Source organism: Prionailurus bengalensis, chromosome A3, assembly GCF_016509475.1.
Source record: "Prionailurus bengalensis isolate Pbe53 chromosome A3, Fcat_Pben_1.1_paternal_pri, whole genome shotgun sequence".
NCBI classification, from domain to species: domain Eukaryota; kingdom Metazoa; phylum Chordata; class Mammalia; order Carnivora; family Felidae; genus Prionailurus; species Prionailurus bengalensis.
The window spans coordinates 18,731,554-18,744,023 of NC_057354.1; the positions used below are offsets into that span (position 1 = coordinate 18,731,554).

The following is a 12,470-nucleotide window of genomic DNA, read 5'->3' on the forward strand; positions in this document are numbered from 1 at the left end:
GGATTTGTGGATTTTTTTTCTGTGTATTTGGGTCATTGGAATATTTTGTTGTTAATTCTTTTGGTCATTATTTTGAGATTCAAATAACATTAAAGGAGATTTGAAGTTTTTGCATTCATTAAAAGGGAGACCGGGGCTTTAAAAAAAGACAGAAAACATATGGTGTTAAAAACAATAGGCTGTGAGTCAGATGAGCTGAGTGCAGGCCTCTGCTGCTACTCGGCTGCTGACTTTGGGACCTTTGCTGCTTTTAAACCTGTTTTTTCATCTGGAACATGAGATTCATCTATCTGCCCTTGATACTCCCTCATGGCCTTGTGGTCGTAACAGTTAAATGAGACACAGAACACGTAAGTGCTTTATAGAATATAAATTGCTATACAGTTTTCTTAGGAGTATATGACATGAGATAAATATTCCTTCGAAAACTTAGAACGTTTTTAAACTGTTTCACCTGTGTCTCCTGTCCTGCACTGATAAGTAGAACATTTGCTTTTTCCCTCTGTGTTTGAGAGTACAAGTCTCCTGTTAAAAATGGCAGGACCCCTAGAATTTCATTTCCTCAGTTTGGACTAAAATAATTTTCATAAAGAACTTTCCTGATCAGTAGGCAAGCCAGTCTTCAGCCTGGAGAAACGAGGGTGGGCTGTTTGTGCTGACTTGATTGGGAATCCATGAGGAGTGAAGGGTGTTCAAGAGAGAGGCAGGCTGATTCAGCAGTCAGCACTGGTTGGCGTTCCTGACAACAGTTCATCATGCTGGGTCTCCCATCTCTAAACAAGGCAAGCTCTCTTCCCCCACACCTTCCAATAACCCAACTGATAGAAAATGCCAATAATTTTGACTCTTTCCTCATCTTCCACATTCTGTCCCTTCCTCAGACTTAATGGTTGTATTTCTGCTGGATCCTTCAAATGATTTTCACCTTTGAGTTTTCATTGGTTGTATTTAGCCTAGGGCTTCATTCCCTCTTGCCTTGGCTTGCCATCACGGCACTTGTCACACAGAATGAAGTCAAAACTCTCTGACTGGTATACATACCTAGTTGCTTTGCAGCTCCATTATTTAGTGCTTCTGTTCACTTGCCCTGTCATCCAGCCATACAGACTGTCTTTTACTAAATGTGCCCTTAACACTCTTCAGTTCCCTAACAATGCCAGGGTAGTTAAGAGCATGCCTGGGTTCAAATCCTTTCTTCACTATTTAGTAGCCATCTTACCCTGGAAATCTAACTGAACCTCACTCTGCTGCTTGATGAAATGAGGATAGTAATACTATCTGCCTTATAAGATTGATATGAAGACTAAACGAGATAATCCATGTAAAATACTTAGAGAGTTGTGCCTGCATGTAATCACTGCTATGTAGCTAGTAGCTCTAATTATTAGTACTGCTACTATTATTATTACTGTTCCATGCACATCTCTGCTCAGTTGCATTCTCCCAAATCTCCCCAATGACTTAATCCATCCATTGGTGCATCCATCTATCTTTTCAATAAGTATTTATTGGATACTTACTATGTATAAGGCATAAGACTAAGAATACAAACTTGAATCAAGTACATATTGTCCTCTAGGAATTTGGAGTCTGGTAGGAGAGATCAGAGAAGTATAAAATATTCATCTACTCAGCAGATGTTTATGGAAACTACAGAGGATTCAAGCACCGTGTGGTTCCGAGGCTGATATCATAGTTAATAACTAACTTTGGTGAAAGATCAGAGTTTGAGTACCTTAAGCAAAGCATAGCTGAGGTGGTTTGGGAGTATAGAAAAGAGATTTTATCAGCTAAGATGGTCAGAAAAAGCTTTTTAGAGGTGCTGCCATCTTAGCAGGACCTTGCAGGATGGATGGATCTTGCCCATCTTCACCTCTCTCAGGAGGCTTTTAGCTACTGCCTTGAGCTATTGCTCTGGAGGATTTTCATATTCGTAACCTCCTCAAGGACAGGGACAGTATCGTTTTAAATTTTGACTTCCTAGTACTTCCTCCAAGTCTTATATAGACCATTTTCAGTAGAGGATGGTGACAGATTAAGGACACGTCTCTTCCCATGTAACCTAAAGGGCGATTGAAATTGTTGATTCTCAATATCTCAATATCTAGCAATTAAGCTTACTAGAGAAGACATTTATATAAACTGAAAGTGAGGTTTTGAAGATGTTCATATTATTTTATTTCTTACCACATTAATCATAGCCACAGGAATCATGATAGGGGTGTAAAAAAGTGAACTCTGCATCAAGCCATGTAGGTATTTCTTCCCATATTTCTGTGTATAGTTCTGGGAAGAAACTCTTGTAGATTCTCCATTAAAGCCTACCTCTAGGACAAGAATTCCTTGCGATACCATATCCTTATGTGATACCATTACTTTGATCACGTGAGAACTCTTAGTTTTAAAAACTGCCCAAGAGTTTTAATTCTGAATTTCTCCTTGTAGCAAGGAGCAAGGACCAACCCCAGTGGAGAGAAAGAAGAAAGGAAAGAGGAAAAGTGAAACCACAGTGGAGAGTTTAGAGCTGGATCAGGGCCTGCCGAACCCATCCCTGCGGAGTCCTGAGGAGTCCACTGAGTCTGCAGACAGCCAGGTACAGCTGTGACCGGGAACCCTGCGGGCGGTTACGGCTGCCGCACAGATCTTGCTGACGTGCGTCCTGTTGCGTTTCTCTCTCCATCTCCAGCCTTGCACCCCTTGCGCATAGATCCTGGCTGGGCTTTCACTGTTTTGGTGGGTGAGCACCAAGACCACAGGCTTTTTCCCCCTAGCATCCTGATCCTTATACTAATGATCTCCCAGGTTTTTTTTAGTGGTGTTTGCTTTCTTCTTGGGAAGTAGCATGTTATTAGGCTGTAGAAAGAATGAATATGGAAAATTGAATTGTGGGGCACTCTGAGTAAGGTGTCGGGGGCCTGACTTGCAATGCAGCTAATGCTTTTAAGATTCAGAGGGCTGGGCCAGTCTGCATAAGGACATTCTCATAATCCCAGATGCTGGAAAAGTCAGGGCTGTGTGTATTCATTTTGCCGAAATAGTAAAGGAAGTTTGGCCAAACATGGAAACAAAGAGTTGCCCACCTGAATGAGATTTTTAAAGCCGTTACTAAGCATGCCCATGACATTGGTAGGAATTTTCTCCCTCAGTTGAGGCAACCTGTCTTGGATAGGAGTTCTAATATTTGAAAGTGCTGTTTCCTCTGATATCCATGACAGTTTACCTGGGTTATGCCTGCTGAAAGGGGACCATGTAAAATCATCCGACTACTGCACATTCAAGTATCCTTGGATCCTCGTAGATTCCTAGATGGTCTTCACTGTAGGAAGGTATCAGCTTCTAATGTCACAGTGGTAATAAGTAGTAGTGTCTGGGGTATCAGAGCAGAACCCCCCCTCCCCCCCATCACTGTCTCTGAACTCGGGCTAGTGGTTGTCAGGTGTCCTCATGGGCAGAGCAGCAGGCATGTTGGGTTGATGGGAGTTGGCAGGGGTTTAAGTGTTTCCAGGGTGGTGATCTGTATGTACATGGGATTGGGAGACAGGTTTTCATGTGGAATCCCTCATGTAAAACTAAACGTCATAGAGGTAACATAATGAAGAAATGGTGGGAGAACAGAGAGAGGCCCAGGAGGTATGTTTTAAAAAATAAGGCAGGTGGTGTTTGGCTTTGGTTTTGTTTTTTAAGATTGAAGTACTGGAGAGTGAGCTAGCTGGTGAGTGGTTCCCAGAAGTGTTTCTGCTGCTTGGATAGGATGTGTCCATGAGATGAACCATGTGTTTTTCTGTTTGAGGAAAGCCACTGGGCTGCTTTGTTGTAGAATGTTGTCTCTCTAAAAGGTCAGGAGTTACTTAATTATAGATGAGTCTTCAGATGGTGACTCATGAATCTTGTTTTGTCACACTTAATATGTCTCCTTGCATTTCAAGGAGATTCTCAAAGTAAGTCCTAATAAAACTGGTATTAATTTAGTTTTTAAAGAATATATTGTAAGTACAGTGAATTTGACCACAACCGAAACAATTATCTTATCGCCCTAAAATCAGAGCTTCCAGCTATGCTGGAAGGGACCTGAAAGATGATGGAGTTTACCTCTCATCCCCATTTTACTGGAATAGAAACTGACTCCAGAAAGGAAAAGGAAAGTCACTATCATTCATGACACATCTCACTGGATTCTGAGACTATACCTTCTTCTCAGGGGATCTTGGCAATTTGGATCCCCTCCCTCAGCCAGATTTCATTTTGAGTGAATTTAATTCTTAAAAGAGTTGTGTTTAAGGAAGATTGCTCTTGTAAAGTAGGACAGGTCTCTTGTGCATGTCAGTGAGTGTAGATGAGGGTATTCTTTCTTGTCCAAGCTAAAGCCTTTGACTCACAGAGCATCTCTCCGATGGGTGTGTTTGCCCTGCAGAAACGACGCTCAGGACGGCAGGTGAAGCGCAGAAAATATAACGAGGACCTGGATTTCAAGGTGGTGGACGATGACGGGGAGACAATCGCCGTTCTTGGAGCCGGCCGGACGTCCGCCCTCTCGGCTTCTACACTGGCATGGCAGGCGGAGGTACGGCCTATGGCTGGGGTGCTGACCTTGGCTTGATCCATCATTTTGCCCCACTTGATAGTTATTCTGTGGCTCTTCGCTGAAGCTAGGTTAGGTTATTGTAACTGGTGCTGATAACCTTCAGTTGGCTTCCTAATCCATTTAGAATGAAGTTCACTCATGCTATGGTGCCCAGCAGGGTTCTCTCTGTCTCAGCAAATTCCTTCAGCATATAAATGACTTTCTCCCCACTCCCTAGCCTTGGGTTAACAGTTCTTTCCCACCTTCTTGCCCTGATATCTCTTCTTCACATGCATTACATGACTTGGTTCATCATCTTTTAAGCTAAAATGGTTTCTCCCCAGAGAGGTCTTTCCTGGTTCTTGTATTTAGAGTAGATCTCTGCCTCTGAGCCCCATGATTCTCAGTTTCACTCCTTGTCTGTTTCTTTCATAGCACTTGCCACAGCTGATCATTGTGTTCTGATTGCATTTATTTCTTTGTCTTTCCCATTAGAATGTGAAAGTCTGATAACATACTAAACAGCCATTCATTGGATGAAATCACACGCACTAGTGATTACAGTTGGAACTTGGATTCAATAAATGTGTATTAAGAGTCCATACAAGGCCAGGTCTTGGGATACAAGGATGAGTATCAAGGCATGGTCCCTGGCTCCAAGAAGAAGGGGCTTATGGCTATATGAACACTGTGGTAAAGTGCGGCCTTAGAAGAATGTGCTGGATACAGTGGCTACATGGGGGAGTGGACAGGAAAGGGGGAGGTCAGGACTTTAGGAAAGGCATTTCTAACATGAACTAAAGCCCACAGCCTGGATGGTGTTGCGGGTGGTGTTGTGATAGACCAGCTCGGCTGGATGTTGGGATCTGGTCTGAGGAGTGGTGGGAGATGAGCATTGAGTGGTAGGAAGAGTCACATTATGCAGGCCCTAGGGATTAGCTAAAGTATTTGACCTTAATACTGCAGAGCAAATGGTAGGGGGGAGGGGACATTGAGGGTTCCAGCAGAGAAGCAGGATGGCCCTATTTGTATTTTAGGGATTTCCATTGGCAGCGGTTTCAAGAAGAGGGACCTGATATCCAGATGCTAGAAGGAAAAGAGGTAAATATTGAAAAGGAGGAGGTCTGTGCCAGGGAGCTTACAGAGAAGACATTAGAAGCAAAAGAAGAAACAGGCTGTGCATATAGGAAGGGCATCATTGCCAGCAGCACATTCTGGGACACAGGCTGGCTGTTGTTGTGGAGTCCCTGACGCTGACTTGGCAGAATTCATGCTCTGCATGTGCGACAGAGCACAAATACCTGTCCTTCCTCCCGGGCACTAGGGTGGCTTAGCAAAGCCGGTAATACTTTATCTGTCTAAACCACCTTGCCTCCAGCTTAAAGCATTTTCACATAATTTCACATATCCTTTCACCTTGTGTTTGCATGGACAGTAGCTAGGAGGAGGGGTCGTCGTCCCTGGTTTAACAACCAAGAAGCAGGCGCAGAACGATCTGGGTCATGGGACACCCTAGTGGTAGTCAACCAGTGACTAGCATGTAAGAGTTGATTTCAGGTCCCTTTGCCAAGAGTTATCCAACCAATGAACATAGCACTTAATAGGAATAATAATTTGATGTACTATCAGTGTAGTGCTTTTCAAGCAAACAGTTAAGAGTAGTCCTGGCAAGAGTGCCATGAGGTGATAGGATTATATTGCTTTATGATGGGTTTTCCCTCCTTGGAGATTTATGGTTGGTTTGGTAGTTAAAACATTAGAAGGGAATTTATTTTCTCCTAGTAGCCATTCAGCCCGTCATTAACCATATTTCAGTTGTTATGACTTCTTTTGTGGTACCTGAAGGGCGGCTTTAGCTGATCTGACAGAAATAATTCAGGAAATTTTATGTATCTTAACAAGGCTCTTTTTATCCTCTTCAAGGTACACGAGAGAGAGAGCTAACGTACAATAGAATCTGAATTTTCATTAATTAGGCCTCAAAAATTGTTATGAAATTTGAGCAGAAAGAGGCCTGATATGTGGCTTTGGCAAGCACGTGGGACTGGCCTCTGTGTCCCAGGCCTGGCCTAGCATGCAGGGTAGATAGACGGCCTGTAGGGGGATTGGGTGGGTTTCAGAGGCCGGCCTCAGCTGAGCCCTAGCTGCTGCCCGACTACACCGCATTTGCCTCTGGTTTACGTTTTGGGCTTCCTGGTGAGGTTTGAACAAAGATTTCCCAGGCTGATGGCAAACCTTGAAAGCCATGAATCTCATCTAGGATTCCAGACAATCCTCAGTACCTAGTGGCACAGAAAATCAGTTGAAGAAGATGAGGCTTTTACTTGTGTCCTTCTCCCGAGGCCCTTTGGATGGCTGTCTGCCTGCTTGCTGGCTGTAGCTTGGGGCCAAGAACCGTGTGGAGTCCCCAGCAGAAAGGCCCTGCTGCTCCCTCGCTGCATTTCTTGGGCAGTGCCTTCTCAGCATGCTCTGCCTTGTTCTGTGGTCCCTGGCCCAGTCCCAGATTGCAGCCTCAGCACTGGCTGTCTAGTGGGGAGTTGCTGGAAACATATTTACATGTGATTCGTGGTAGGCCAGGACTGGCATGCTAGCACGGCCCTGCTCTGGAGCCAGAGGGACGGTCCCCTGACTGGGATACGGGATTCGGGGGCAGGAAATAACTTTCCATCCTCACGTCACAGTGAGCAAAGTCTTTGCTTTCTTATTCTTTGTCAAACGGATGTTAGTGTCTGGAACAGAGACAGACTTTCGCAGTTGTTGTGTAGATTTTTACAAGGCTGTCTCAGTTTCTGCCTCCTACAGTTTGTGCAGTTTGTGTGATTTTGCCTTTTAGAACAAAGGGCTTTAATCTGAATGAGGTTTCAGCTCCTGGTGCCCTCCTGTGCCTCACTCTGTGTCTCTGAGGCCAGCGCCCTCCGCTTTGTCTAACCTTTTGCCGTGCCTGATGGGCTGAGCCCAGTTGTTTTCTTCCCCAGAAGCCCCCTGTTTCCTTCCCTGGGCTGGGGGAGAGTGCCGCTGCTCTATGGTCTAAGGTGGTTGTTTCTCAACTCCAATATTAAATCAAAATTCCTGCCTGATTTTTGTTTTAAATGTGACCACACACTACCTGTTTACTCCCGTTTATTTCCCTACCTCATTCTAATGCTTTTGCTCTACTGTTTACTTAGTATTCCGTATATGCATCCTGTTTCCTGTAGACTCATTCTTTCATCCTTCCAGTTCATTTCAGCTTTCCTTCCTGCTTGTTGTCCTCTTACGACCCACCGTTCCTTAGGGCCCTACTAAAACCTTACCTATTCTGTGAAATCCAAGCTGTTCTTGCTTTTTGCACTCTTGCTGGACTTAAGGTTACTGTCACACCAATTAGAATTTAACCTGCAACGTTTCTAATAAAAATGTTTTATGTTGCTTTCCCTACACGAATGTAAGCCCCTGAGACTGGGCATCTCGTTTGATGCTACTTTTGTACCCTCACATACTTGGTGATTTGAAAAGTGATTTGCTTCTTGCTAGAACCTCTCCCTTGTGCCTAGCTAAATAGAACTAAATCAGGTGGTTGGTTGAGGTTGGGGGTGACTAGGGTTGACAATTTTTGAAATTTTCCCTAAGAAAAAAATTTTTAGTTATCTGAGTCTCTGACATGAAAGAGAATGAATTAAAATGGCCTTCTTTGAAGGATAATTTGAGAAAATTCCAAGTAGCTGAGAACAGATGGTTGTTATGGAAGTGTGTTTGGCAAGCAGATTTAGTTTATATCTGTGTGTATCTGTATACACGGAGTGTTGATACACACATGATCGTACTTATGCACAATCTCTGTTTAGAAAAGTCCTGATTTCCTAGTTTCCGTCCTGCTTTGATGTGTATTTTGGAAATGCTATTCCCTTTTCCTTTTATTGGGATAGAGTAAAGCCTGCTCTCAGTGTTTTGATGATAATCAGTTGTTTTTTTTAAAGGAATTACTCTTTTCTTTCTTCTTTTTCTTTATTTTTTTTAAGTTCATCTATTTATTTTGAGAGAGACAGCACAAGTGGGGGAAGGGCAGCTACAGAGGGAGAGAGAGGATCCCAAGCAGGCCCTGTGCTGCCAGCACAGAGCCCGATGTGGGGGCTCAAACCCACAGAGTTGTGAGATAATAACCTGAGCCAAAAGTAAGAATTGGATGCTTAACCAGCTGGGCCACCCAGGCACTCCTCTTTCCTTTTTTTTTTTTTTTTTAATGTTCATTCACTTTTGAGAGAGAGAGAGACAGGGAGGGGTGTGAGCCAGGGAGGGGCAGAGAGAGAGGAAGACACAGAATCCAAAGCAGGCTCCAGGCTCTGAGCTGTGAGCACAGAGCCTGATGTGGGGCTTGAACTCACCAAACACAAGATCATGACCTGAGCCAAAGTCAAATTCTTACCTGACTGAGTCACCCAGGCACCCCTCACTGATTTTTTTTTTTTAATTCCAGTATTCATTACTCTTCCTATAAAAGATAAGTTGAGGGGTGCCTGGGTGGCTCAGTTGGTTAAGCGGCCGACTTCGGCTCAGGTCATGATCTCGCGGTCCGTGAGTTCGAGCCCCGCGTCAGGCTCTGTGCTGACAGCTCAGAGCCTGGATCCTGTTTCAGATTCTGTGTCTCCCTCTCTCTGACCCTCCCCTGTTCATGCTCTGTCTCTCCCTGTCTCAAAAATAAATAAAACGTTAAAAAAAAAAAAAGACCTTAAAAAAAAAAAAAAGATAAGTTGAAATTTTATTTCACATTCCTTAATTTTTACTTGAAAATTTTCTATGGTGAAGAATGTTTGAAGCCCTCCATCCTTTTATTTATTTTTTTCTTAAAGTTTATTTATTCATTTATTTAGAGGGCACATGTGCAAGCAGGAGAGGGGCAGAGAGACAGAGAGAGAAGGAATCCCAAGCAGACTCCATGCCCAGCGAGGAGCCCAACGTGGGGCTTGATCCCACAAACTGCAAGATCGTGACCTGAGCTGAAATCAAGAGTCAGTCACACAACCAACTGAGCCACCCAGGTGCCCCTGAAGCCCTTCATCCTTTTAATACTCAGAGTAAAGTACTGTCCTTTCTTGTCCGTGTGTTAACGTTTCCTTGGATTTGGCTGGTCCTAGTAAAAACTCCAAATAACATTATCAAAATCCTCCCACTAAAACCCATCTTTTTTCTATTCTTAATGGTAGATAAGAATAAGAATGTTTGAAGCAATCTAGTAGTGAGGAAGACATAATTGTTCCTGTCAGTACATGTGTACATGTATGAATGCTCCCTGGTTAGTCTGGGTTCTACAGACTTGGGAGTGGGTAGGAAAGGTAGTCAGAAATTATGAAAGTTTAGTGCTGGTTAACAGAGATCTAACTCAGATGTCACTGCACTTTCAGAGGCTCTCCTAATTTGCCGAAGTGCCCTGTCTTGAATTGTGGGATTTCAGCAGGTTCTCAGCACTTGCTTTATGCTGATATTACCATTTATATTGCAAAATCTCTTAACATTATTTATTCAAAAATACTTCTTGAGGACCTACTACCTGCCAAGGACTGTTTTTTGCTGGAGATAACATAAAGGATCAAAAGAGGCAAAACTCCCTGCTCTCACAGAGGGAGCATACAATAAATGGAGAGGGGACCTACGAAATCCATGCAACTGATCTCCTCTTCACATTTGCTGGATTCTGAACCTGTGGGAGAGGAGGCCAAACAGCCAAGCTCTGAGTTAGCTTCCAAAGGGTGGAAATACCTAGGTAGAGGCTGGGAACAAATCTAAAAAGTAATAAAATTGCGTAGTACATCAATGGTGGTAAGTGCTGTGAGAAAAAAAATCAGGAGAAGAGTGATATGGAATTGAGGAGTGAGGGTTGCAGTTTTAATTAGGGTGGTCTGTTTTGGCCTCACCAAGGTAACATTTGAGCAAAGAATTGAAGGCAATAAAGGAGTGAGGGAATCTTGAGAGGGAGGCATTTTAGGCGGAGGGAATAGCCTGTGCAGAGTCTCTGAGGTAGAAATGGGCCACTAGTGTGTGTGAGGAACACACAGGGAGACCTGAAAGGTAATAGGAGATGGGACATTTGGTGAGCTCCAGCAGGGTTTGTTGTAGGCCTTTAAAAGATGTTTGATTTTATTCTAAAAGAGAAGCCTTGTAAGCAGGTTAGGCAAAAGACATTATAATGGCAGTTCTGAATGTTGTATTGTGAATAGACTAGTTGGGCAGGAGTGGAAGCAGGGAAACTAGGTAGAAGGCAGTTGAGAATAATCTGGATGAGAAATGAAGGTGATTTAGACCAGGGTAGAAGCAGTGGAGGTGGTGAGAAATTGCTGGATTCTGTACATATTTTGAAGATATAGCCAACACGATTTCTTGGCTAATCAGATACAGTGTGTGGAGAGATAGGAGGAATCAAGAATTACACCAAGATTTTCGGTTTGAACACCAAGAAGGATAGAATTCACTCAGTTGGGAGAAAACTGTAGATGGAATGGGTAGGGAAGGGAAGTTGGCTAGGATAGCAGAAGTTTACATTTTAGACATTTTAAGTGTGAAATACCTCTGAGATATTCAAGTGGAGATGGCAGGTAACACAATTAGATATATGAGTCTATGAATCGAGGGGAGGTTCTGAGCTGGATACATAAACTTGGCTGGTGTCATGATGTAGCCCTTATTTAAAACCTCAAGACTGGACAGGATCACCAGAAAAATGAGTATGAATTGAAAAGAGTAAAAAGTAGGCCCTAGGGAGTTCCTGGAATGAGAGTTGTTGTGGGAGGATTCCTTCTTCCAGGGAAGAGACAGTAGGTCGTGGCAGGGCAACACTCATTGCAAAGGGAAAAAAAGAGAATGTGTCTTTAAAGACATCAGATATCTGTGAAAGCAACAAGAATTAGATTAACTAAAATTCCAGACAGTGATGAGCTATTTATTACTAGATGAGCCGGCAGTTGCGAACTATTTCTTCTCTGGAAACATTCCTCAGTTCTAGGTGCAGGTTGAGGATCAGGCTTGGCTCAAACAGACTTCTCTGGGTTGAAGAGAAACCATCACCATCTGCCCCTGCTGGTGAAATGATTGGAAACTAGAAGATCCCCAAAGCAAAGGGCTCTCCCCAGGACGTTGAGGAGTTCTGGGGTAGCCCAAGAAGTTAGTGGCTCATTCAGAAGGCAGATTGAAATCTCACAGTATCATGGTACCTAGAGGGAAAATCTCACTAAAGGGATGGGCTTAGTGTAGAAAAACTAACTCTCCCTGAAGAGAGGTTTTTAAGAGGGGCACCTGGGTGGCTCAGTCTGTTAAGTGTTTGACTCTTGATCTCAGCTCAGGTCGTGATCTCACCTGAGATTCATGAGATTGAGCCCTGAGTCAGGCTCTGTGCTGACAGTGCGGAGCCTGCCTGGGATTCTCTTTATCCCTCTCTCTCTCTCTCTCTCTCTCTCTCTCTGCCCCTCCCTCGCTCGCACTTTCTCTCTCTCTTTCTCTGTCTCTCAAAATAAATAAATAAATTTTAAAAAAGAGAGTGAGAGATTTTTAACTTACTTGGGATTGGAGACTCCAGGGCTCAGGAATAGAAAGACCTGCCACATTCAGTCAGTGGCCCTGGACATTCATGCTTGAGAAACAGGATAAAACAAGAGATGAATCTTTAAAAAAAATTTTTTAATGTTTATTTATTTTTGAGAGAGACGGAGACAGAATGTGAGTGGGTTGGGGGCAGAGAGAGAGGGAGACACGGAATCCGAAGCAGGCTCCAGGCTCCGAGCCATCAGCACAGAGCCTGATGCGGAGCTCAAACTCATGAGCTGTGAGATCATGACCCAAGCTGAAGTCAGATGCTCAACCAACTGAGCTACCCAGGTACCCCTGCTAAGCAAGAGATAAATCTTAACAGTAACCCAGGCCTGACCCAATTCAGTGTCTCATT

At 43.6% G+C, this 12,470-nt stretch overlaps 1 protein-coding gene across 4 annotated transcripts in view; it reads left to right on the plus strand.

The window, feature by feature from the left end:
- The window catches only part of CHD6 (chromodomain helicase DNA binding protein 6), a 204,432-nt gene that overhangs the window by 83,212 nt on the left and 108,750 nt on the right, over nt 1–12,470 (plus strand). For all 4 annotated transcript variants that reach the window (XM_043602363.1, XM_043602366.1, XM_043602365.1 and 1 more), the window contains 2 exons: nt 2,446–2,593; nt 4,412–4,561. In XM_043602363.1, the coding sequence (XP_043458298.1) occupies nt 2,446–2,593; nt 4,412–4,561 (298 nt within the window). The remainder of the gene's footprint in view (nt 1–2,445; nt 2,594–4,411; nt 4,562–12,470) is intronic.